The 26,886-nt window shown below is 43.0% G+C and overlaps 1 protein-coding gene across 1 annotated transcript in view; it reads left to right on the top strand.

Moving 5' to 3' along the window:
- Window positions 1–24,710, top strand: part of LRP5 (low density lipoprotein receptor-related protein 5) — a 122,540-nt gene extending 97,830 nt beyond the window's left edge. The window contains exons 13-22 of the mRNA XM_009079257.1: window positions 666–877; window positions 3,328–3,518; window positions 7,531–7,740; window positions 9,192–9,317; window positions 12,779–13,015; window positions 13,564–13,674; window positions 17,034–17,270; window positions 19,768–19,907; window positions 22,796–22,893; window positions 24,254–24,710. Coding sequence (XP_009077505.1) covers window positions 666–877; window positions 3,328–3,518; window positions 7,531–7,740; window positions 9,192–9,317; window positions 12,779–13,015; window positions 13,564–13,674; window positions 17,034–17,270; window positions 19,768–19,907; window positions 22,796–22,893; window positions 24,254–24,515 — 1,824 coding nt within the window. The 3' untranslated portion in view covers window positions 24,516–24,710. The remainder of the gene's footprint in view (window positions 1–665; window positions 878–3,327; window positions 3,519–7,530; window positions 7,741–9,191; window positions 9,318–12,778; window positions 13,016–13,563; window positions 13,675–17,033; window positions 17,271–19,767; window positions 19,908–22,795; window positions 22,894–24,253) is intronic.
- Window positions 24,711–26,886: the final 2,176 nt, after the last annotated feature.

Raw genomic sequence — 26,886 nt, 5'->3', positions numbered from 1 at the left:
TGGTAAATTGTATATGAGTTAGACTGGGAGTGGTTGAGGGTAATGACTCCAGGGACTTGGCAGTAATGTCAAATTTTGTAAGGTCCCTCATGAAGACATGAGGCTGAAAGCAGGTAATGTTAGTGGGGATGTGAGGCAGAGCTGTAGCCATTTAACATGTAAGCAAACAGAACCAAGTTCCATTAAAATAGTCCTTTTTCAAGAGAAGAAGAACCTTAAGAAAATCTCTATTTACTCCACCACAAATAATGAAGCAAGGAGGCTTTGGCAAGAGATAGAGACTAGCTCAGCTGGCTGTATAACGGTGCAGAGCTGACTTGGTTTTGCTTTGGCTCATTCAAGGTTGTTTCAGGCACAAACATTGACTATTACTTTCTTCCATCTCCTGCTAATTAATAATACTGACAGAAGTCTCCACAACTGCCTTCTGGGGAGTTTTTCATAATCTAACAGATTATGTCCAGATGTTTTCCCTCTAATCCACAGTTTGAATCAAAACCTTTTTACTTAAGCTGTGTCTTATTTCTTGTGTTTGTTTCCTTGTAGGTGGTTTTAAGTATTTCTGAACCATCAGGTAGATAAGCTACACTTTCTTTGCAATCACTGTCCTTCAATCACTAATCAGAATAATTACTGGAAATCATTCCCCATATGTTGCCTTGCAGCCTTTCACTGTCATGAGTACTCCAAACCAAAGTCAGAACCCAGAGAAGCAGCCACATGACCTCAGCATTGATATATACAGCCACACCTTGTACTGGACCTGTGAGGCCACAAACTCAGTCAATGTGCACAGGCTGAACGGGGAGTCCATCGGGATGGTGCTGCGAGGGGACCACGACCGGCCCAGAGCCATCGTAGTGAACGCGGAGCGAGGGTGAGCTGCTTTCTGGGCCTTTCACAGCATGCTGTGTGTGTGTGGATCTTGTGCTACATTTTTGAATATGTAATTGTTCAGGGTGTAGGTGAGTGTCTGTCTGATTCTGAGCTTTGAGGGTATCCAGCTTTCTCGTCCTGTTGTCTCCTTTACTGCTGTTTACACAGCCATGGTGGGGAAAGCAAAGTAAAACCACCTTATCATAAAACTCGTAGCATTATAGGGGTTGGAAAGGACCTTACTGATCATCTAGTCCCAACCCCCTGCCCTGGGCAGGGACAACTCCCACCAGAGCAGGTTGCTCAAGGCTTCATCCAACCTGGCCTTGAACACGGCCAGGGTTGGGGCAGTCACTGCCTCCCTGGGCAACCTGTGCCAGTGTCTCACCACCCTTACAGGGAAAAACTTTGCCCTAAATTGCCTAAATTTCCCCTCCTTCAACCTGAACCCATTACCCCTTGTCCTATCACTGCAGCTCCTAACAGAGAGTCTCCCTCCAGCTTCCCTGCAGACCCTTCAGACAGCGAAAGGCTGCTATGAGGTCCCCACAAAACCTTCTCTTGTCCAGGCTGAACAGCCCCAAATCCCTCAGCCTGTCCTCACAGGGGAGATGCTCCAGTCCTCTTAGCAACTTGGTGGCCTCCTCTGGACTTGCTCCAACAGTTCCATGTCCTTCTTATGTTGAGGACACCAGAACTGTGTGCAGTATTCCAGGTGGGTCTCATGAGAGCAGAGTAGAGGGGAAGAATCACCTCCCTTGTCCTGCTGCCCACCCTCCTTTTGACACAGCCCAGGATTCCATTGGCTTTCTGGGCTGCTTCTTTCATGCTGTTTGCTGTGTGATTGCACAGTCTCACCACTCAACAGGAAAAACAGGAGAGCTTACACCATGTCTGTATCAACTGGGAATCTGACTCACTTATGTTTGGTCATCATAAAGCAAATGTTTCCATCTCTCATATGATGCAAGTATTCCTGCTAATGTAGTAGTATGAAGTTTAAACAAACACTCAAACCCCTTATGTTCTGTACATTTCTGCCTCGATGTGTATGTTAAAAACTTCTGAAATGCAATGAAACAGGTAGGATGCACTAGAGTGATTTCCCACCGGAAGAGAATATGGGGGTTGTGCTGCAAAGCAGTTTTGTTTACATTCAACAAGTGCCATCTCCACTTCTGGTGGTTTGTAGTTTCGTTCTTAGATGTCAAAGATGGTCCTTTAATGTTCTCTTTAATAAGTGAGAGGCTTAAATCCCAATTTACCACTAAATGGCTTACCATGTGCTTGACAGGTGTTGAATGACAATATTTCATAGCTGTGTGGACACAGTAGTACCCAGAGACTCTATCTGGAGCATTTATGGGACTGATATTTTATACCAGTGTACTCTGCACAGTTCAAAAGCTGATGTGGGGAGAGGAGGATTAGAGGAAAGATTCTAATCTTATTGGGACTAAATCACTTGGACATAGTTTGTATTTATAAAAGCTTATCTGCTTTCTCCATTAAAATGGGAGTTTGGGTTAGTTGATCTCTAAAACTCTCAACTTTTCTAGTCAGGTTTTCAAGTGATTTAAAGATAAATCTGTTTTTAAATTAAAAGAGGGAGAGGTGGGGGAGAGACTATGCTGAACACTGTGACCAGGGAGAGCTGAACAAGTGATCTGTGTACTGAACAACTTCTGCCATAGTTCCAGAAATCCCTCCCTCTACCTCTCCCTTGGCTGCATGTTCTGGCTGCTTCCTCCCCTCCTTGTGCCATGAGGAAAGGTTTTGCAGCAGTGTAGCCCACTTTATTAGAGAGTTTGCCCACAGCAGACTTTTCCCTGAGGGAGTTTTCAGTTTGTCATGTGGGTGCACAAGCCCTTTTTTGCTCTCTGCAGGAGGAAAGCAGGGACTGCTTTTGTTTGCAGCTGAACTGGCTTAGACAGATATAAAGCATTCCCATAACTAAGGCATCAGGAACGTGCAATCCTCAGTAGTTCTCCTCCTGTGCTTTTTGCTCCTCTCAGGTTTGTAAGGAACTTCCACTTGCTGAGAAGGAAGGTAACCCAGAAGGAGAGGAGGTGATGGTTACTATTTTTTGTCAGAAAGAACTTTTGGACTTTGACTGACAAATGGAACAGCTTTACCCACGGAGAGTTGCAGGAAGTCTGTACTAGTCTCTTACAACCCTCACCTCTGTGCAGGAGCAGTGCTGCCAGCACAGCAGTGCTGAGGCATTTTATGGCCTGGTGAGAAATGCTATGAATTTCAGGCTCTCTCAGTGTGTCAGTTAGCAAGTGTTTGGTTCTGCAGCTGACAGATCTGGATCTTTGCAGCTGGGAGCAACAGTCAGCCCAGTCATGCCTCTGCAAACCATTCCCACTCAGCAGGTAGAACCTGTGCAAAGGTGAGTGGCCTCTCTCTCTCAGCTCTCAGCTAATCAGCTGCTGTCTGTGTCCCCAGGTACATGTACTTCACCAACATGCAGGAGCGAGCTCCCAAGATTGAGCGTGCAGCCCTGGATGGCACAGAGAGAGAAGTGCTTTTTACAACTGGGCTGATCCGACCAGTAGCACTGGTGGTTGACAACAAACTGGGGAAGCTTTTCTGGGTGGACGCAGATCTGAAGCGCATCGAAAGCTGTGACCTGTCAGGTATGTGGTATGAAGCTAAACATTTGCAGCAAAGTGTTTGTGTGTCTAGGACATCATTCCCTCTTTGATGCTGACCCTGGTGACTTTCATCTCCACTGCTGCCAGTTGTGTGTAGGCAGTCTCAGACACTGATTGCTGGTGGCCTCCCATCTTTGATGTAAGTGGAATATACATGTCTGTAACGACTGACATCCTCCCAGAGAGCCATTTGACTTTTGATACTTTCTGAAAGCAGCTCTTGCAAGATCAGATTTAAATAGGTGTTGCCAGTTATGGAACCCCTAAATCACCTCCCCATGTCCTTTTGTTTTCTTTATGGTTTGCAAAGTTTCATACTTTGCAATTTTTCTTGCTCCAGAGTTTACAGCTTAGTAAATCAAACTAGCTTAAAAAAACACAAACAGAAGGAAGGGCAATGGTGTTTGATTTTCTTCTAAGATGGGTGATAAGGCAACTCATCTGCTATATCATTGTTGCAAGACAGTGGAGAGATGTCAACTTAATGCAGTTTTTCTGCATTAGTAAAAGAAAGCATTGCTCCACATCCATAGCAATAACAGCACATGGATCTTGGTGACCACTGTTTCATCACTGACTTCAAAAAGCACTTATAGTGCTGAAGAAGTGAAGAAATTGGCTCACTTATCTGGTGAGCAATATAGCACAGAGGATGCAATGGTCCAACTCTCTGACTCATGATTTGTTCTCTCATTATCATCCATGTATCAAGGAATGAAACCCCTAAAGGAAGGGCAGAGAGAGGTGAACTAGCATGTGGGAGTAGAATCTGGGCTGTTGCAGTGATTGCCATGTGCCATAAAAGGCTGATTCTCCAATTTTTGATGGCTCTTCACTTCTTGCCATTTAGTCATATCTTTCTCTTGTGTTAAAGTGAACCAGTGAACTAAAACAGGAGAAAAGTGTTCCCCTTTTTACAAGGACAGTTTTCTTTTGAGCACCTATAACTGACTTAAGGTCAGATTCAGGTCTCTTCTGCCAGAGAGGGGATGAAAACAGGAAGCTGCAGATGGGAAGGTAAAGCAGCCTATGTCTTTCAGCAGTTAACAAACTGCCTGTGACACCACAGAATGTCCAATCCAGAATAGGATCAGAGCACCTACAAAAATTTGTGAGAGAACAGATAAGAGGACAACCAGACATTGACATACAAAGCAAACCACATTTGAGAAGAAAAGATTGACAGAGTGGGACACATAACACAAAATGCATCAGAGATACTGAGAGGGGTTTGTCTAGTGATGAAAGAAGTGCTGTAGGAGGACATTCAGAAGTAAAATGATGAGGTGGAAAAGATTCATATTATGTAGGTATGGTGGCTGAAGTGGTATCCTAGAGAGAGAGAAGAGGCACCAAAAAAGATTATGTGGAAATCATATGGTTTGGGAGAGAGGGAATGTACCAGGGAGAAGTGAATGAATTGAGAAGGGAGGATGGGATCAGTAACTAGTGCTGCTACTGAAAAAATGTGGCCCTCAGGTAATAGGGAACCACATTACCTAATGAAGCTGTGGCATACAGAGGGCTTAGCTGTGCCTGTGTCTTCTTCTTGTATGTACATAAGCATCCTTTTTTTTTCTCCATGTAGATTAGCACACATGCAAGGTTGAGTCTGCACTAGCAGGTGGGAGTGGGCAGGGGACAGGTCTTGCTTTTGTGTTAGAGTGGGAAGATGGACTGTGTCCTTGCATAGTACAGCATAAAATGCAGATATCTGAGTCTTGAATGAATGAATAATGAATGTCAATAGGACTTAGGTAAACAGCTGTATGAATAAATCAGCAGCTAGGCCATCACATGCTGGTGACTGTATCTTGTGATTGCAGCTTCCTTTGCACATGTTACTCCTTTTCCTTGTGTTTAAACTCCATGTAAGCATGTGCTTGCATGCTGTAGATATATTTTAGTCCACTTCTTTGGTTCTCTTTGCAAGATCCATTTATTTGATGTGGTCACAACTAAAGAATCAAACCATATAGGTAATAGAAAAGCAGGGGAAAATACATCCAGGATTCAAAGAAAACAGTGTTTATGAACTAGAGGAGATGTATCATATAGCCAGAAAACTATGGTTATATTTGATTCAGTAGAGCTCATGGTAATTTGATTCACTGAGCTGTTGATGTTCTAAGTGAGTTAACAGCATATTTTTATTTTAAAATATTTTGCAGTCTTGCATCACAACTTTAGAAGAAACTTGACAGCCCAAGAGATGTTGATTTAAATTAGTTCCTCTAAACAGTATTTTTTGAGCAAAATGCTTTAAAATGGGCATATATTAGGGAAAAGGTTTTTAGCATAAACAAAGACTGTTGAATAAATTGGGCCAAAATTGTGTATAGCATCTTTCATGCCAATTAGACTGCTGTAGGCATCCTTATTCTGTTGTAGATCTGGGGAGATGATGTGGTTATGGAGGTGCCTGAAGTTTGTGCTGAAGGTTCTCGAATTTTTCAGTTGGAGTTAAACTGAAAGGAGTTTAAAACCATTCCCCCTTGTCCTATCACTATCTGCCCATGTAAGAAGTTGCTCCCACCCTTTTTTCTAATCCCTCTTTAAGTACTGGGAGTGGCTGCTCTGAGGTCTCCCCTGAGCCTTCTATTCTCCAGGCTGAACATCCCCAGCTCTCTCAGCCTGTGGCCATAGGAGAGGTGCTCCAACCCTCTGATCATCCTCATGACCCACCTCTGGACCTGCTAACAGGTCCGTGTCTTACTTTTCAGGTGGTAATTTTATGTGCAGAACTAATAGAAACTGTTCATGTGACATTCTCATGCTTGGCTGAGCTTGAGCTAATTAATGCAGCAAATTAGTTGAATCCAGTTCTCATCACTTTTTTGTTATGTATTCAGATTCTATAACCTCATTTTCTGTAGATGTTAGAAGCTTTTATTTTAAAATTCAGGCAGACATAAGTTCCTTATTCCAAAATGAAATATGAGAGCAGAGACACCAAACTGCAATTTTGTTTTGATTTCTCATTTTTTAAATCAGATATATCCAGCACGCACATACATACACAGCGTCAGAATGGTCTCTGTGAGTTAATAGAGTAATTTGGAATCTCTAGTTCACCCTAGAAAGGCATAATAAAAGCCAGAATTAAATGCCAGTAGGTGTAGGGCAGCAGGCAGTAGAAGACTTCAAGTAATTAAAGTAAAAAGCAGTAATAAATGCATTTTTGTTTGACCTGATTTTTACACATTGGCTTAGAGCAGATTTTTAGACATTTCTATAAAGCAGAAAAGCATTTAATAGTGCTCCTATTTAAGAGCATACTGAGTTACTTAGAGTTTGAGTTTTCTGGTTGGTTACAAAAAAGAGAAGGTGAAGAAAAGCATGGCTGATAGAATATGTGCTTTTCTTTTGTGATCATACAGGTGTGCTTGTCACATAGCCTATGGCAAGGTTTGTGCACTTGCCTCTTGCTTTGCTTTATGTATGTGTTTTATCTGAGTCATGGCAGTGAAATTGTGCACTTGCCTCTTGCTTTGCTTTATATATGTGTTCTATCTGAGTCATGGCAGTGAAACTGGTTGGTTGTATTTCACTCTTGGTGTCCCTTGATGTTCACTCTTGATTTCGCTCTTGGTGTGCTGCTCTGTGTGTAAATGTAGTGTAAGATTTTTGGCCTAAGAGCTGAGTCTGTATCAGCTTTCAGGGACTGCTCAGAGTTACACACAGCAGAGCACATCACCATGAGGCTGATCGTGGCTGGCTGAGCAGCCAGTGCATGCAAGGATCAGCTGTGTTTCATGTTGTATCTGCTTCCTCTCATGGCATGGCAACTAGTTGCATTTGCCTGAGAGGAGGAGACTGAACAAGCAGAGCCTTGTTATGCATAGACAAATGAAGCTGATGACCTTGTAGCTAACTACTTTCAAGTTTTGGTTTGGGTTTTGGTTGGGTTGTTGTTTTGTTAGTGATTTTTTTTTAACAAAATTACTTAAAAATCAACTGGTGTAAAACTAGTGTTTGTTTTTGTTGATCTCAGGTGCTAACCGTGTGACCCTGGAGGACTCCAACATCCTTCAGCCCATGGGACTCACTGTGCTGGGGAATCACCTGTATTGGATTGATCGTCAGCAGCAGATGATTGAGAGAGTGGAGAAAGTGAATGGGTACAAAAGGACTAGAATTCAAGGCAGGATTGCTCACCTAACAGGCATTCATGCTGTGGAAGAGCTTGATATGGAAGAATTCTGTGAGTTTATTTCAGTATCTGATCTGTCTCAGTGTTGGTCATTGCCTCTCAAAGTCCTCATCCAGCTGAATACTGTAATAATGTTGCCCAGTGAGCTTCAAGTAAGCCATGGAAAGCTTTCAGCTTGGCCAGTCAGGATCCTGGAAGAGGAAGAGAAACAAGTTCCTTGTTCTTGCCAACAAGCATTGCTGCACAGCTACAGTATGTTACTTGGCACTTCCTAGAATTTATATCTAGACTTATTTCTTCCCTGTGGAAATCTTGGTCCATAGCACTAGTAGTAGCATAGCTGCATTGTTCAGCAGCATCCCTAATAACAGACTGTAGAGCCACAGGTTGCTCCAGCAGATGCTCAGCTGTCAGCTAGGGTAAGCAGACCTGAGACTGGGTGTCTTCTGACTCTGTTGGGCTGAGGTCCTCAGACAGTGACCTCCCTTCTCTGTGCCTGTTTCTTAACATAGAGTCAACCAGGTTGGAAAAGACCTCCAAGATCATCCAGTCCAACCATACCATGGTTACTAGGCCATGGCACTAAGTGCCACATCCAGTCTCATCTTCAAAACCTCCAGGAATGGTGAATCCAACACCACCCTGGGCAGCACATTCCAATGCCTGATCACTCTCTCCATAAAAAATCTCTTCCTAATATCCAACCTCAATCTCCCCTGGCAGAGCTTGAGTCTGTGCCCTCTTGTCCTGCTGCCTGGGAGAAGAGACCAACCCCCACCTGACTCTAACCTCCTGTCAGGGAGTTGGAGAGGGTGATAAGGTCTCCCCTGAGCCTCCTGTCCAGGCTAACAACCCCTAATGTTAATTTAAAATAATTTTATCAGGAGTTCTCAGATGCTTCTGGGTTAGTGTTTGGGAACACAGCCATGTAGCTTCTTGTCTTAAAAAAAAAAATCAGTGTGTGCCTACATTGCAGTTTTGTGAGTCACAGGAAGTCGAAGCACTGGATATCACAAGCCCTTCATAGGAGAATTCCTGAGGGTTTTGAGGGTTGGCATTCTCCAGTGACATATGTCAATTACTGATGCCTACTCTAGAAACGTAGGTGGGATGTCTAGGTAGGATGTAAATACAGCCTTCTCAAACCTGCTTTTTCAGTTCTCTTCAGCTCCCAAACTCCTTTCAAAGTCCTTTACAGGTCTCCATATAGAATGGTTTGGGTTGGAAGGGACCTTTTGAAGGTTGTCTAGTTCCAACCCCTCTCCAGTGGGCAGGTTGTTCATATCACTGTGACTGGGAGCAATGTAGTCCTTGTGAAGTAGTAAATCAGCTTTTGAGCACTAAACTGAAAAATCCTGCATTTATCTTCCTGCGAATTTGGAGTGGAATCTTGGTTACTCAAACAGAAGTGGTTTGTGAGTGGTGTTTGAGTTTGCCCTAGCTAGGAGTAGTTATGATTTCTTTTATGCTCTGTAATAATTCTGTTCTGTGTGTTTCTCCAGCTGTGCATCCTTGCTCCCGAGACAATGGTGGGTGCTCACACATCTGCATTGCCAAAGGGGATGGAACTCCACGGTGCTCGTGCCCTGAGCACCTTGTGCTTCTACAGAATCTCTTAACATGTGGAGGTGAGTTAGATTTAACAGCACTGCTAACCAATTCATATCAAAAAATGGGGGTTGAGGTTGCATTCCAGTCCAAAAAGTGGATTTACACATCGTTTTCCTACACGTGTCGTGTTGCATCATGTTAAATGATTTGATTCTTCTACCAGCTGTTTTCTGCTTCAGCTTTTGGGCATATGTGACTTTTCATTGTGAGCAAAATATTCTTGTTTGATCTGAAAATACTTGCATCTTCTACTGAGATTCTTACAGTTGTACAATGTGACAGGTTTGTTCTTTAAACAAATGCTTATGAGATGATGCTGCATCAGCCTGTGATGACCTAGCAGCAAAACCTGCATATGATTTCCACGGTGTGATACTCCAGGCTTTCAAATTGTTTTGGCCTCATGGAACACTGTACTGGCTCGTTATGAAATGTAGGCTGCATTGCAGTTCTTTTTGATTAAGGTAGCTCTCCTCTTTTCACATGGTAGTCTTTTCCTTTACCCTTCCCTTTCACAATCCCAGCACTTTTGGGAACTGTTAAGGCTACACTTGCAGAGTGGATTCAAAACAAAGCAAAACACTGGGTTTTCTTGGGGAAGCATCATATCTTAAATGTTTTGGCTCTTTTGGTCCTCTTGACTTCTTTTCATGTGTTCATTTTGCTGTGGATTTCATTTTCTGGCTGAACTCTGACCTCCCCTGGGGCAGTGGTTTCCATTCTAAACAGTTTTCTTTCCCATGGCCACAACATGCTCTGTGGTGTTGGAGTAGTGCTGGTTCTGTCGGGGGGGACAGGGTGGATCAGTCTAATTATACTTCTTGCTGCTTTGCTGTTGCACAACATGGACAACAAGAGATTGGGACATTCCACTCCTTTGTGTCTTCAGCTATAAATCTAAAAATTCATGGCCTCCATTTCAGTGTCTGGGTTGGATTTTTTTTCATTCTAATCCTTCACTAAGCCTGCAACAACTTTTTAAACTATCTTGTCTGCCCTGGTAACAGCCACTAGCCAGTGTTTCAGAATAGCTTGGTAGCTTTTTGGGTAGAGAACATTAGTCCATGTACCCTTACAAATCATAGAATCATAGAATTTAGGGGTTGGAATGGACCTTACAGATCATCTAGTCCCAACCCCTTGCCCTGGGCAGGGACACCTCCTCACTAGATCAGGTTGCTCAAGGCTTCATCCAGCCTGGCTGAGACCACCACCGGGGTCGGGGCAGCCACCACATCCCTGGGTAACCTGTGCCAGTGTCTCACCACCCTTAGAGTAGAACCCTTTTTTCTCACATCCAGCCTAGACTTTCCATCCTTTCCAGTTTAAGCCCATTACCCCTTGTCCTGTCACTGCAGTTCCTAACACAGAGTCCCTCTCCAGCTCCCTGTAGGCCCTTCAGGTATTGAAAAGTTGCTCTGAGGTCTCCACACAGTCTTCTCTTCTCCAGGCTGAACAGCCCCAGCTCCCTCAGCCTGTCGTCATAGGGGAGATGCTCCAGTGCTCTTAGCAACTTCGTGGCCTCCTCTGGACTTGCTCCAAATGTTGTCGAGTTTTTAAATGCAAACTTGTGCTTGCCAGCTGCAACCATAATGCAGCAATAAATGTGGCTTTAAATGCAGAAGTAGTGATCTGTCTGTTGAATCACTTAAACAGCTCACTTGTATTGAAATTTAATTCAGGAATTACCTTAATGTGTGTCTGGCATCTTTATCTTACCTACAGCTCTCAGGCCACTGGCTATATTTGCGATTCTCATATTGCTACTCCATAAATCATAAATGAGAAACTTGTTAAAATCATCCTTTTTTCAAAATCCAAACATATTTGGATTTTTATTTGCATTTTGGTTTTCAAGCTCTTGATTATACTTGAGTCTCATTCTTGAGCATTTCTCCCTAATGAAGGAAGGGCAGCAGCACTTTGAAAATGGTTTGCATGTAATTGCATCACTCTAAGATTTTTAACACCACCCTCAGGAGAAAAAATACACAAAAGTCTGGCCATTGGTTACAGCTGAGAATCTTTCCTTGTGCTGGGTTCTTTGTGAAGTGCATTCCTGAGCCTGAATCTTACCAGAACACTTCTAGAGGAGTGTTACCATGCAGTGTCAGAGCACAGCTCCAGCCTGCTCAGACTGTTGTCATACACAGGGTGTGATGTGGTGCTGCTAATCCAGGTGGTAAAGCATCTACTCAGAGCATTAGTTAGCAACAGCAGCTGTGGGGACTGGGGATTGCCTCTGTTAACTGACATCATTACATCACAGGGTTTTGACCCAGCAACTTTGGAAGTCAGGGGAAATGTATGTGGTTGCTGCAGGGAATGTGTTTTAAAATCCCTCCCTCATTTTGACCATAATTAACTGTTGCTGATAACAACTGAATGGACTTACACGTTGTCTGTTTCTTTGATTGATACTAGTGGTGAAGTGTGTGCTAACTTGGTCTATGTAAGAAGTTGGAGCATTTTTTGCAATAGATTCTTGGTCTGGATTGTCTTTGTCTTCTGACATAATGAAGGAAGCAATTATGGATGCCTATCTACAGCATAATTATTGCATCTCTGTATGGGGTAGTAGCTGCTGCTTAGTGCTATCAGGGTGTGATTGCAACTTAAGCCACAGTGTGGGTGTGGAAAGGAGAGATATCAGAATCTTGATGTCCACAGAAAGTCAGATTTTGTGGAAAGGAGAGATATCAGAATCTTGGTGTCCACGAGAAGTCAGATTGGAAGGACATCTCAGCTTTGTTTGGTCCAACAAACATAAAAATGGCTGTGCACACATTCCACTGTTCTGTCTCTGCAGTGGAAGAATGTGAGATTAGGGCAGGTCTACAGAGCTCCTCTCTGAACCTCCACTGACCTGCAGCCCAGAGACTTTCCAGCAAGAGGACTTAGCTTAATGTTTAACAGTCCTATACAGATTTTCTCCATTCATGGTTTTCAAATCACATCTCAGAAATCTGTGGAGGAACCACTGGAAAAATAGAGAAACAGATATTGTAGAAATTATATGTTTTAGATGTGTTCATTGCCAATTAGCCCAATGTGTCAGGTTTTTTAATGAAGAGTTGGTCCAGGCTAATACAGTTGCAGGGATTAGAATTGTTTAGAATGTGGTTTGCAGCCAGAAATTGAGTATTCATTGGAGTTTATGTGCGTGGCAGTGTCTTCCAAAGGTGACTGTTAGAGCCAAAGCAAGTAGAGTGTTTGTAGTTCCTGTCCTTAGTTCAGTGCTTGACTGCTAAAGCAAGCTGCTTCAGTCAGCATGCATCCAGTTTTTCTTATTAAGTTGGAAAAATCTCATTCCTTATGCAAAACCATGTTTTCCTCTTGGCTGGAATCTTAACCTTGTCTCAGAAGAGCTCCAGTGCAGGAATGACTGTGTTTTCCTTGAAGAAGTCTGTCACATTTTTACTCTGTTGTAAGGGCTAAAATTAAACATACAAATGTGATTTGTTGTCTCTTTCTCCAGAACCTCCAACTTGTTCCCCAGATCAGTTCACCTGTGCAACTGGAGAGATTGACTGCATCCCCATGGCGTGGCGCTGCGATGGCTTTCCTGAGTGTGATGACCAGAGTGATGAGGACAGTTGCCCCATATGCTCTGCATCCCAGTTCCAGTGTGAGAAGGGGCAGTGTATCGATGCACACTTGCGCTGTAATGGAGAAATTGACTGTCAAGATAAATCTGATGAAGCTGATTGTGATAGTAAGATTAGTTTTCCTGAACTCGTGGTTCTAACATAAAGCATCCATTTGGGATTCTGACTCTTTTTGAGACATACAGATACAAGTCTTTTTTGCTGAGACAGAGGTTCCTGAATATAGATAAGAAACTTTGGAGTTCTTTTGCAAGGTTTTATTATTAGATAGATCTACATAAGATGATATGGACCAGATAAGGTTTTCTACTATGCCAAGTTACTACATTTTGATAACATGAGATCAGCTACACTTTGTTAGTTATTGTAGGAGATTCTTGCTGATTTGCTCTCAGCTTTCCCCAACAGGACTAATTTGACAAAGGATGGGGAGTTACTGGGATCAAAATTTTATTTTAGCCCCACTGAGTAGGATGTATAATAACAAGAATCAGAGACTTGCATTTTTCCCACAGCAGCAAAGCAGGTGTTCAGTGCCTGCCTGCTCATAATACAAAATGCACTGTGCCTTCATGTCTCACTTCTTTCAGTTTTCTTCAGATGCTCAAATGCTCCCATGCTATCAGTACCTAATCTTCTCTTTCCTTCTGTGCAGCAATTTGTCTACCCAACCAGTTCCGATGTGCAAGTGGCCAGTGCATCCTCCTGAAGCAACAGTGTGACTCCTTTCCAGACTGCATTGATGGCTCTGATGAGCTCATGTGTGGTGAGATGTCTTTTCTTGAGATTCAAGTGCTGATGTCCTACCTCCCTCTGCAGAGCCCTGGTCTTTGCAGAGTCATGTTCTCTGAGGGAAGCTCAGTGAACCTTGGCCAAATATTTTGACAATAGTATATGGCTGCTAAACAGAGTCATGCTCTTCCACTGGTCTGTGCAGCAAAAGAGTGTGAGCTTGCAGCATGGTGTAACAAGTCTGTACTACCTTATTTCAGGTAGTGTATTATTCCAGTGTGGTATATTATTGCAGGTCATGCAGAAACAGCAATAGTGAAGGTGAACTGAAATCCCAGTGCTAGTTCAAGCTAGTTCTAAAGTGCTGTACAGGACAGAACACTGCCTTGTTTTCCATGGTCCTTCAGATCTATATTCAGGGGAACCTGATTCAGCTGTGCTCAGTATCTTGGAACTTGCAAAGCTGCTGCTGAGCTTGGGGTGTCTTTTAAAAATGCACAGCCCTATCCCCTAGCAATTAAGGGTCAAGGTGGAGGATAGTTATGTGGAGAAACTAGCATGCAGTGAGCGAAAGACCACAAGCTGATCTCTTGAAGTGCAAGTGGAAAAGGAATATAAGGAGAGACCTTGATTTTTGTGGGAAAAATGTTACTTTGAATTCTCCTGGCAGTAGGTCTACGCAAGGCCCCTCAGTTCAGGAACGATATTGAGGTGCTGGAGCAGGTCCAGAGCAGAGCAACGAGGCTGGTGAAGGGACTGGAGCACAAGTGGCATGAGGAGAGGCTGAGGGAGCTGGGGGTGTTCAGCCTGGAGAAGAGGAGGCTCAGGGGAGACCTTCTCACCCTCTGCAACTCCCTGACAGGAGGTTGGAGTCAGGTGGGGGTTGGTCTCTTCTCCCAGGCAACCAGCAGCAGGACAAGAGGGCACAGACTCAAGCTCTGCCATGGGAGGTTTAGGTTGGCTATTAGGAAGAGATTTTTTATGGAGAGAGTGCTCAGGCATTGGAATGTGCTGCCCAGGGAGGTGGTGGATTCACCATCCCTGGAGGTTTTGAAGCTGAGACTGGATGTGGCCCTTAGTGCCATGGTCTAGTAACCATGGTAGGGTTGGACTTGATGATCTTGGAGGTCTTTTCCAACCTGGTTGATTCTGTATGGTACAGACAGGCCCATGGCAGTTGCTGGGTTAGCCCTTAGAGAGTCTGTTGCTTTGCAGTCCAGAGTGGGCAATAAAATTCACTTGTGCTCCTCTAGCAATATCTGTCTTTTGCACCACCGAGGTGACTAATGCATGAAATTTTCAGGCAATAGAGCAGATAAAGGGAGCATTTAGTAGTGAGCAAGTGGTTTAGCAAAATAGTTGGAACATAGCACTTTAGACTAAAAGCAAACAGATGAGCTGGTCTGTCTGTAGTTCATTCTGAACAAATACCTCAGTTTGTGTTTGTGGAGAGAAATGCTGCACTTGGCTTAAAAATGTTGCCTATAGAACCAACCTTAGCTGATTGCAAAGTCTGTAGTATCTGAGAGTCTTGTCAGGTTTTGAAGTAGCAGTTGTCAGAAGCTGTGCCACTGCTGGGATGAGAGGAAGGGTCACCTGGTTTGGTCCAGGTTAACCTTGTGTCTTCCTTTCATCTTCATGGTAGATGCTGCAAGGAAATGTTTGTTTCATGAGTAAGAGTGATAAAAAGAGCCCAAAGGGGGAATAGAAGAAAAGGCTAAACGAACGGAGACAAAAACTGTTGGAGATTTCCAACTGAAGATGTTTCTCCCACATCTTCCATTTCTCTCTCAGCTTTCACCCAGTTCTCCCGATTCCTTGGATAATATAAAGCCACTTCTTCCTTTTTCTTTAGTTTCTTTGTGCACTTGGCAAACTTTTGTGCTGCCAAGTTAACGCAGCTGTTTCCTGTTTGCACTTTGGGTCCAGTCCTGCAATTAGGTCTTGACTGATTTGAATGTGTCTCTGTGTAGACATGAGATTGTCTCCTCTGGAGCCTCTTTATGGCACGGAGCATTCTGTGGTTTCTTGCTTGACTGAGGGAAAGAACTCAAGTAGGGAATAAAAATGATTGCAACCTTCTAGATAAGGATCTTGCATTCAAAAGAGGCTACGTTTAACCCCAAATGAGAATTGTGTGCTTGAAAATAGCTAATTTGGGAACAGGTTTTAATTTTGGCTTTGCTTTTTGCTGGTATCATAGCTGAACTAAGCTGACTATTTGAAAGTTAGGACCTTAACTGACATAAAAGCTGTCATGCATTAATTAGTGTGAAAAGAGATAACTTTAAGACAGAAATGAGTTCTTGATGCTGAGCTGTTAAGAGTTTATTGGTAGATCTTTGTATTTCCTTCATCTTCCTCCTCAAATTTCAGCTGTTTTTCATTCCCTTCCACTGAAGTGGAAACCAGAACCACTGGAGAAAAATTTTATGAAGTGAAGGCTTGAATCTTACATGAACCCTTTCACTTCTTAGAACTTCGTCAAGGGGGAAGAGGTTTGAACTGAGCATGTGAAATCGATAGGCTTTGTCCAAGTTTATTTTGATTTTTTCACTTTCTGAGTGTATCTGTTTGTGTGTGTTAAAAAACAAATTTGTAAATGTGTGAATCGTGTGGAAAAATATCACTTTCCCTGAAGAACATCACATATGTGAGAAACATAGAGGTGTCAGTTTTATCTGGCAAGAGTTTTGCATGTGTTGCCCATAATCAGGGGGAGATGTGATGCATAGCTTATCTCAAGTACTGCAGCATTTTTTATTAGCATTTGGCTATATAGGGGGGGAAAACTAACAAGTAGAAAACATTTGAGATATTGTGAATTGTGTTTTCCTTCCAGTTTGTAAGTGGGTGTTTTTGAAAGCAAGTCCTATTTTGGGAAGGAAAAGTATTCTGTTTAAATACCTGTATTATCCAGGAAGACATCACTGCTTAATACATGTGGTAACTTCCCTGCTGGGAAAATTGTTGCATTTTTTGAAATGTTATTGCTAGCCCAAATAGCTTTTCAGAGAGCAGATTCCTCTCTGATTAAGGACTTAGTGTTTCTAAGTGTCCTGTATCTTTGACCCATAGACTTTGGAGAGGGGGAGGAAGAAAAGGAAACTTTCTAGGCTGTTGTTGTATCAAGGTGATAAGTAATCCTGTTACAAAATTAATTGCTAGACAAAAAGGAGGGTACTTTGCTTTATGGAGGGGAAGAGGAGGCATGAAGTCTTGTGTATTGAATCAGAATATATGGAGTTCAAGCTGCCTGAGTGTGCTGCAGATACTTTTCAAGACCTTGTGAGTGACTGTGACCTGCCTGACGTGCTGCATGAGGAAAAGCAATATATATATTGCTCTATTTTTAATGACCTCCTTTATCTTTTTTCTCTCCTCTCTTTCCAGAAAAATCAAAGCCACCCTCAGATGAGTCCCAGCCACACAGCAGTGCCATCGGTCCTGTCATTGGGATAATCCTGTCCCTTTTTGTCATGGGAGGGATGTACTTTGTCTGCCAGCGCGTGGTGTGTCAGCGCTACGCTGGGCCCAACAGTCCTTTTCCACACGAGTATGTCAGTGGCACTCCTCATGTCCCTCTTAATTTTATTGCTCCAGGAAGTTCTCAACATGGCACTTTTACTGGTAAGGATGCTAAGGATGTCTAATCAGTACTGTTACACTGGATTTTGAGTTTTCAAATTAAATGGTGTTGATCTGCCCGGTGGTTTGGGGATAAATCTGTCATTTGGATCAGATATGCAAAAACTATTATCATAGAATCATAGACTCAACCAGGTTGGAAAAGACCTCAAGGATCATCAAGTCCAACCCTACTGTGGTTACTAGGCCATGGCACTAAGTGTCACATCCAGTCTCATCTTGAAAACCTCCAGGGACACATTAGGCATATTGACTGATCTTCAAAAGTGATTTTTATGCTAAACTGCATCTGCACAGGTTTCTGTCTTTTTGATAGAATATATGCAGTATTTTGCCAGTGAAAACATCCACTTTGGATAGTCCATTCTGGTGTGTGTAGTAAAGCCTGAGGTTTGCATAGCAGTTCTCATCTAGGGCCTGCAAAACAGTATGTAGAGTAGTGAACCATGGTCAGTATTGGAAAGTAAGAATGCATGTGCCATTCAGCTTTCTACTGTGAGCTCTGTTGAGCTGGTTTTGGGTCTTGTGCTCAGATGTCCTCCTGTCTCTCCTGTCCATCACGAGTCTTTATACAGTTTTGTCCTGTCTGCTCAGGATGGATAAATTAATCCACAGTGGAGAGAAGCAGAGTAAAGAAGTGAATCTTAGTTTACTGTAATACAAAAATGAGGGGTTCAACCTCCCTCACCAAAGTTACAACAGCAAATGTGGAAGAACACAAGGAAACTCAGGGGTTTTGTAGTCTGGCTGCTGAAGTGTAACAAAAACATCCCTTTGGTTTAGCTCATCTCTGAGACAGCTTTTCTGTTTGCTTTTGGATAAACTGTTTATTCTCTCTGTGTTTTAGTCCTACATGTGTAAAACTGCAAAGCTTCTCTACCTCACAAAGCACTTAAAGCATCCATCTGCAGAAGTGCCTGCAGCTGTCATGGTGACATCAGAGGAGGGTTCAAAGTATGAATTAAAACTCAGGACATTCAGCTAATAGATAAGGACCCAGAAACATCATAGACATATCAAAGGAAACACTTAAGTGATGTACCTCAAACTATTTTAAAAGCAAACACTGAAATGATGCACCTAAAATTATTTTACAAATGTAAAATACGTTTTGCTTAGAGGAAATAGCAAACTTCTTAACTACAAAGCCCTGAGAAGAAAGAATATCTCTTCATATTTTTCAGGAAGTTGGAAAGTCAATGTTCACCTGTAAACCTGCCAGACAGGGTCAAAATGCGAGAACTCCAGATTTCAGAGTGCTTGGAGTCTGCTTTTCATGTCAGCTGAGCACCACATAGATGATAAAGACAAGTGAAAAGATGTGGCACCTCTTCATATTAAACAAGTTTTTGAGATGTGCTAATTGTTTGTTTTCTTCTAGCCATGGCTTTGAAGATAGCCAAATGCAACTTGGGTTTAGCCTTTCCTGGGCTTTCATGGCTGTGGTCAGCTGTTTCTGCTTCAGTTCTGTCACTCTGGTTATCAAGAGGCTTTTGTGGTAGGAAATAAAATTTGCAGATGAAATCACTGCAGGTGAAGTCTTTGCAGGAGGGTTTTAAATTGAACTTCACACTAAAGCTTTTTCAATTAAAGTAGGTATCAGTGGTTTCCTTCTGTGCTTGTGTAGGTGCTAAGCTGAGCTGTCATTCTGATTCTCATTCATATTTGTTTGTCTTTTCTAATCCATATTGCTGTGGCAAGTTACAGCAGCTGAAAATATGGCTATTGAGGTTTATTCCAAAGAAAATACATAGGCTCCTAATACCATGGCATCTCCAGAAAAGGTGTATAGTCACAAGTGGTGATTACAAATAGAGTGACTCTGCTTGTAATAAATATTTCCTGCATCTGAAAACTTCCCAAACTAAACTCTTCCATTAGCACTGAATAGTCTGACAGGAAGAAGGTGAAAATTAATTGCCTAAACCAGACTGGAGAATGTTGTCTTCCCTTTTCCTGTAACCCAGGTTTCCTTCCTTTTGCCTCTGCTGACTTTCAGTTTTAACTGTGATTTTTTTTCTGTGAAAATAATTGGGGTTTGCTGTTGTTCATGTACTTGAAATTGAATTTCTTAGGATGGAAATGAAAACTTTTGAGGTGTCTAGCTTGTTTTTCTTGGGCACTGCATGGTGCTTTATTTGCAAATGCCTAAGTTCGTTTAATTGGAAAATGTCTTAGTTAAACATTTGGGTCAAAACTTTGGATCTGGTTCTGGAGATTTCTTTCTCAGCAGCATGTGAGAGCAGGTTGTGAGGAGTTCAGTGCTGCAGGGAGACAGTAAGTGGCCTGAGGGTGAGATGTTCTTCCGTACAAAAAGTGTTGTTCCTTGTAATCTTGGAGTGGTTCCATCAAACACTTCCCAAAGTGACAACCAGTAGCATTGCAGGGGTTTGCCAAGCTGTGGATTTGTCTTCTGTTTTGAATTGGTAGATAAAACTATGGTTTGTCTCACCTTGTTTTCCTCTCTGTTTCAATGCAGGCATCTCTTGTGGGAAGTCCATGATTAGCTCCATGAGTCTTATGGGAGGAAGCAGTGGTGCCCCCTTGTATGACAGAAACCACGTTACTGGAGCCTCTTCAAGTAGCTCATCCAGCACTAAAGCCACTTTCTACCCACAGGTAAGCCTTGAAGATATACCTGTGAGTTAAGTATCTGCCACTGCTGAGGAAAAGAAAGGTTCTACCCACAGGTAAGCCTTGAAGATACACCTGTGGGTTAGGTATTTGCCACTGCTGAGGAAAAGAAAGATGAAAATTTGTGCTGCTACATAGAATGTTAATAACTGTTGTTCTTGGGTGTTAACTGTTTGTGAAAGACAGACCCAGCTCACTGAACCTCACTGAAGAGCTCTGTGGTGTCCAAAATGTTTTGTTACTAGTGTGATACTCAGCTGGTTTGTTCCTGGACACTTCTGTGCCTCCCTGGGAGGTGGCACCTCCTTTGTTCTTTGTCCACTCTGATGTCAGTGGCCCAGTGACATTTTGCACTGCGTAGTGCTGCAGGCACACATGGGATAATAAGGCAAACAAGACGCAACAGGACTGGAATGCAAACGCCTGGGAAATAAGCTCAACTTGCTGTTTAGATAAAGTGTCGATTGTTGATTCAGAAAACCAAGTGAGTGTGCTGGGGGAGAGCACTGGTACAGCAGTGTGAAGCAGAGGTTACTTTGCTTGCATTTTTTCAGCTGTAATTTAGCTCCTTTTCTGACTTTCAAGTGTTGGAAGTGATGGAATTTTAGTCCCCAGATCACAGTTTCATGAATTCAAAGACATGCAGTGCGAAGGGAAATGGTTTGCTATGAATATGTAGGAGAGACATACAAAGGTTATTCTTTGCCAGCATTTTATGGTGACAGTTTTTTCCTTAGTGCTTCTGAGCAATACATGCATTCACTCTTAACCCTCACACAGCAGAGTTGATCTGCCAGCTGTGGAGGTGATTTTTCAGGGGCCCACATACTGTGTGGGTGTCCATGCATTTGTGTTTACATGCAAACTGTTATGTTACATATATGGGCATTTTGATAGTGTTTCAGCCAGTGACAAATGTGCTCTCTCTCTCCCCTTTAAGAAGGACAGAGGTGGAAAAGAGAGGTTTGTGAGCTTATCTATTGATAAGGTAAAATTGCTTACCTATTTCTTGCCTTGCCTTCTGTGTGAAGCCAGCAAGAAGCTAGTGACAGCTGGCAGATGTTTGGCACTCAGCAGCTCTCCTAGTTTAGCTTATCTCGTGCCTCTCCAGTGTCTCTGTAACATGCTGAACAATTTCATGCTGCTACCTGATTGATGTGTCAGTGCCACACTGAAAAGGATGAACAGAAAAAACACTCACTTAAAAAAAAGCTTGAAAGAGAAAAGAAGCTCAAGAGCTGATCTGGCTGTGTGATTCTATGGGATCTGTGTTGGCCAAAAGATCAACTCCTCCATTTGACTTGTGGCCTAAGCTAATCTCACTGTTGCTGGAAGTTTTTCTTCTGGACTTTCCACTCTGGGCTGTGTCAGCCAGGGCCTGCAGGGATGATAGCAGCCATGAAAGCCATGCTGGATTCTCAGAAGGAAGCTGTTGCAAGTTACATTAAAGTTTACTGCTTAATCCAAATGTTTTGTTGAGTTCTGCCTGGCAGCTAATTACTCAGCTTTATGGCAGTAATCACAAGGACAGATCTGAGCATCTAACTGACTTGGCTTTTTTCTGTGATTTTAACACATCTTAGTGGTACTGAGAGTCAGCCCAATGAATTGAGGCTGGAAAGGAATCGATGCCAATGAAGTTATGCCAGTTTATATAGCTGAGAACCTGGCCACAGGCTGACAGTGCTGCTGTGTTTAGTCTCAGTGGGAAGTGGTATTGCGCAGCTCAGGGTGTTAGCAGGAGCAAATCCAGAAGTAGCATGCAGTGCTCCTCCAAGGAAGAGGATTTCTGGAGATACTCTTGGTGCAATTGCTCATCACTCCCCACAGTTGGCAGTGGGTGGTATTCAAGCTTGTCTCCCCTCATATGAATCTGGATGCAGGACTTGTCAGTACTAGTAACGATGAGCTGAGCTCAGTGAGCAGGAATCACTTGGCTAGATGCTGCACAGTGAGGATGGAAACAGTGCTCTGCACTCCACTGATTTCAGGGTAGTACTGTGGGAGAAGAGCAGAGACAGAGGAAGGATGGTCACTGTGGCAGGCCATGGTTTGGCAGAATGCCCAGCACAGGCAGTGCACAAGATGCTTGCATCAGTAGCAAGGCTCAATCAACAGCAGTGGTGTAATTTTCCACCCTGGAAGGGATGAAGTGCTCTTCTTGGGTTTAGGCCAATGTCCTGCTAGCCATGTCAGGGGTTCTGCTTCCTGCTAGGGGAAGAAGCCTAAATTATTCTGAAGCATGCTGAACTTTGTTCCTTATGTGGGGGTTAGCAGCAGCCATGTCTGCACACACAGAGCCAGGCTGTATGTGTGGCTGCTGTCTGTGCACACACAGACAGGCTACAACTGGTTTTAGCTCACAGGGTTTTTGCATTGTGAACTGTGCCAAAATGATATGTTTACAGAAGAACAGTAAAAATGAAGCAGTCAGGGAAGGATGGAGTTGTATTAGTTGTAGTAAAGGAGCTTGGCTTCCTGACCCTGCTGGGAGTGGAATGTGCTTTATTTCCCATTAGCATCTGCTGAGGATACTATCAGTCCTTACATCCAAGGAAGTGCAATGAGATTCAGCAAAACTGGGTCTAGTTTCCAGCTTTGCCCCAGCCTTCCAGCATAATAATGGGTGTGACAAGGAAGAAAATTCCCTGTAATGTGAGAACTTTGATGGACTGCACTGTACCTAACTCCAAAGTGAAGTCTCATAATGAACTTCTGTGATCTTTAAACAGGCATTAACCCACCCAAGCAGCAAGGAGAGGAAACTGGAATAAGGATGAGTGACAGGGTGAAGGCATAAATAATATTTTCAAAATAAGTACAGTTGTATAATTAACCCAAATTTTCACATTTCTTTTTCCTGTTCTTCCTAGATTTTGAACCCACCTCCTTCCCCAGCTACCGATCGCTCCCTGTATAATGCAGAGATGTTTTATTCCTCAAACATTCCTTCAAACACAAGATCTTACAGGTACAGTTCAGATATAAAAATGTTTGTTAAATCATCTGTTGTTCCATTCTTTAGTTTTGTGTCTTAAGCAAAATGTTCTCTTGTTCAGACTTTACTTTAAAACATCCTTTCCCTCTCTTAATAAATGACCATTCAAATTATGTATGTTATATTGCTAACAGTCACTGAGCATCCTGTGTAGAGAAAGCTGGTGTTTTCCATTCAGTTCACAGAATCACAGAATCTCCTGAGTTGGAAAGGACCCCTGAGGATCATCTAGTCCAACTCCTGTCCCTGCACAGGACATCCCTGATAATCACACCCTGTGCCTCACAGCATTGTATAAACACTCCTTGAACTCTGTCAGGTTTGGTGCTGTGACCACTTCCCTGGGGAGCTGTTCCAATGCCCAACCAGGATAAGGAATATAGATTTGGAGGCATAATCCAGTTCCTCGAAGAATAATTCATGAGCCTTTTCATCCTGGTTGGGTGGTCTATAGTGGACTTCCACAATGATATCTGTGTTATTTTTTGTCCATTGATCCTTACTTAGAGGTTCTCAACCACACCATTGCCATTGCTCCATACATTCCAACCCCTCAGCTATGTGCAATGCCTTCCCTGCCTATCCTTCCTGAAGTGCCTGTAACTACCCAGCACAGCACTCCAGTCACAGGACTCATCCCACCAGTTCCTCAAGCTTATCTTAAAACTCTTCGATGAGTCATAGAATCATAGAATTTTAGAGGTTGGAATGGACCTTACAGATCATCTAGTCCCAGCCCCCTGCCCTGGGCAGGGACACCTCCCACCAGAGCAGGTTGCTCAAGGCTCATCCAGCCTGGCCTTGAACACTGCCAGGGTTGGGGCAGCCACAGCCTCCCTGGGCAACCTGTGCCAGTGTCTCACCACCCTCACAGGAAAAGACTTGTTCATCTAACCTAACCTAAATTTCCCCTCCTCCAACTTGAACCCATTACCCTTGTCCTATCGCTGCAGTTCCTAACAGAGTCCCTCTCTGCCTGTAGCCCCTTCAGATACTGAGAGACTACTATGAGGTCTCCACTCAACTTTGTCTTCTCCAGCTAACCTATTTGTCAGCCTGTTTCAATGACTGGCCTAAATAGTCATGGTGGTTTCCTCTGGCAGGTTAGGAGCTGGAAGAATATGCTGTTATGTGAGGACAGTTGTGCCATTCAAATATAACACAGTTCAGGAGCTTCTTATTGGGTCCTTCCAAACACCTGAATCAAGGCTCACATAGCATTAATGAGCATCTAGACTGAAGACACAGAGCTGTTCATTTCTCATCTCTTTCTTTTGTCTCTCTTTTCTCCCCAGCCTGCAACTAATGCATATGTGTGTTGGTTTTTTTGCAGGCCGTACCTAATACGAGGGATAGCTCCACCCACAACCCCATGCAGCACAGATGTTTGTGACAGTGACTACACCACCAGTCGATGGAAGGCCAACAAATACTATATAGATTTAAATTCAGACTCAGACCCTTATCCCCCTCCACCCACACCTCGCAGTCAGTACATGTCGGCAGAAGAAAGTTGCCCTCCGTCTCCTGCCACGGAACGAAGCTATTTTCACCTCTATCCCCCTCCACCTTCTCCTTGTACAGACTCTTCATGACCTCAACAGAAGGAACTTTTCCTGTAAATATTTTAAAATATGAACAGATTTAAAAATATATATTTTATGATTTAAAAATAAATCTGGGTGGGAATTAAACAGAACTAAATGTGAATAAAAATGGGTGGGAGGGTTTGGGGCTGTGAAAATTTGTACAGAGGAAGAATATTTATAAAATTGATTTTTTTAACTTAATTTCCATTCTTTTGTGCCATATTTGCCTTTTTGAAGTCACGTGACTGACTCAGTCTCCAAAGGATTTGGGGAGGGAATGTTGAGACTTTCTGCATTTTTAAGTCACCTTTTTACATGCAAAGTGTATGGATTTCTTTTTCCTAATGTGAGACAAGAAAACAAAGTGGCTTTTGGGAGGAGGAGGTGTCTAAAGAAAGATGCAGGTTTATTCCTAGAGAAGAAAAACACATTTAAACACAGTTGTTAGTATCATCCCTTCACTAGCACTGGGAGAAAACATGCATGATCACAACCCTGAGGTGCTCCTGTTTGCAAGTGAGCTGAGTGTTTGCCAGCAGAACTTGTATGCCAACCCCTGAATTTCAAACCTCCCTCTCCATTTGCTTAACACTGAGCTGGAAGAACATGTCTTTTGGCCAAACTTTCCAGCTTAACTAGACCCACAGGCATCATGTCCTACCTCATGTCGGTGCCACTCTGCACATGGCCAATTCTGTAACTGAACAAGATAATCAGTCCTAAAACACTTGCTTTAGTCCCAATCAGTTCCCCTCTTGACTGGGTGAATGGTAGCAGGAGCAGTTGTATTGACCTGTGGGTGAGAGTAAGGGTCCAGTTTAAAGTGGTATTTAAGCTAAGAGAAATGCCCAACAGACTGCAGATTTGGTCAGTCTCATCATTTTAATTGTGATGGAACCAAACTCCTCCAGCCTTTCATTTGAAGCTTTGATGACTGTCTGGGAAGAGGTTGTAATAGTCAACTGCTTCCCAAAATACAGTGCTGGATCTCTTCTCTCAAAGGGTCCAGTAATCACTGTGCCAGGTCTCTAAGATGTTCACATGTGTTGGCTTGATCAGAGAATTGCTTCATCTCTTAAAAGTTCATTTTCAGAGTGATACAGTTCTTGTATTCAGATGAGGAAATTTGTTTGGGTTTTAATGGGTGTTTGTAGGAAATGGTATCTGCACAGCTCAAATCGAAAGAGCATTCAAACAGTTTAGTCCTAGCTCATAAAAATTTGCCACATAATTCAGGTTTAGAAATAGACAGAAAAAACAAAGGAGGAGAGAGAAAAGACAAAGACTTTTTTTCTAGTGATGTTGAAATAAGAAAGATAAACTCCCATACAAACTGCTGTAACCTAAGAACATCACGATCAGTAAAATGCCAAACAAAACCCTTTGGGAATGGGAGAGCTAGGATCAGTCCTTTCCAAATTCAGAAGATCAGTTTTTGCTTTGATTGCTCTTTTGCTGTAGCAAAAGGGATTTGGTATTGGATGGCACTTTATGAATCCAGCCCTGGTGATGATAATGTGAGTGCCTACTCAGGACATCTGAAGGAAGTTCTGAATATGCAAACTTGCACCTGTTTCTGCAGCTGCTGAGTAACAGATGTGTTGGGCCTTTGTCAGCTTTGATATTGATGGCAACAATGAAAACTTTTTTCCTGTTTGAACTTAAATTGTACTTGGGTCTGGGTCCTTTTAGGAAGTTATTTGAGAGCACATCAGAGGAACTCTGCAGCTCCAGGGTGTTGTGGTGGTGGAGGGGCTGGGACCACAGTGTTCTGATCCAGTCTGTGTTTGCAGATTGATTAGTCCACAAAGAATTTAAGGGTTGGAATGAACCTTAGAGATCATCCAGCCCCAACCCCCTGCCATGGGCAGGGACACCTCCCACTAGATCAGGTTGCTCAAGGCTTGATCCAACCTGGCTGTGAACACTGCCAGGGTTGGGGCAGCCACAGCCTCCCTGGGCAACCTGGGACAGTGTCTCACCACCCTCACAGGGAAAAACTGCTCTTGTCTACATTGTTCAAGGATAGGATTTGTGCTGTCACTGGTGTGTTACTAAAACCCTTAAAGTAGCTTTTACTACCTTTGTGCCTAAATTTTTACTTGAGAAATTGACCACAAAGAACATGCCTGTGATTTTTCATAGAGAAAATTTCAGGGGTAGAGAATACAGTTTGGAGTTTTAGAATTGGTTCTTTCCTCAACCCCTAGTAACTTTGTAGTATGCTAAGATGGACAAGGTCACAGTTTGTTGCTCGTGGAGTGACGTGGCAGATCTCTGAACTAGTGGTTTGGTGAAACAAAGCAATTCTCATGTGATCAGGTTTCACTTCACTAAACTGGGAACATAGATCCATAGGATAATTTATGGACCACAT

This window comes from Acanthisitta chloris, unplaced genomic scaffold (assembly GCF_000695815.1).
Source record: "Acanthisitta chloris isolate BGI_N310 unplaced genomic scaffold, ASM69581v1 scaffold1737, whole genome shotgun sequence".
NCBI lineage: Eukaryota > Metazoa > Chordata > Aves > Passeriformes > Acanthisittidae > Acanthisitta > Acanthisitta chloris.
This window is presented reverse-complemented; position numbering and strand designations above follow the sequence as displayed.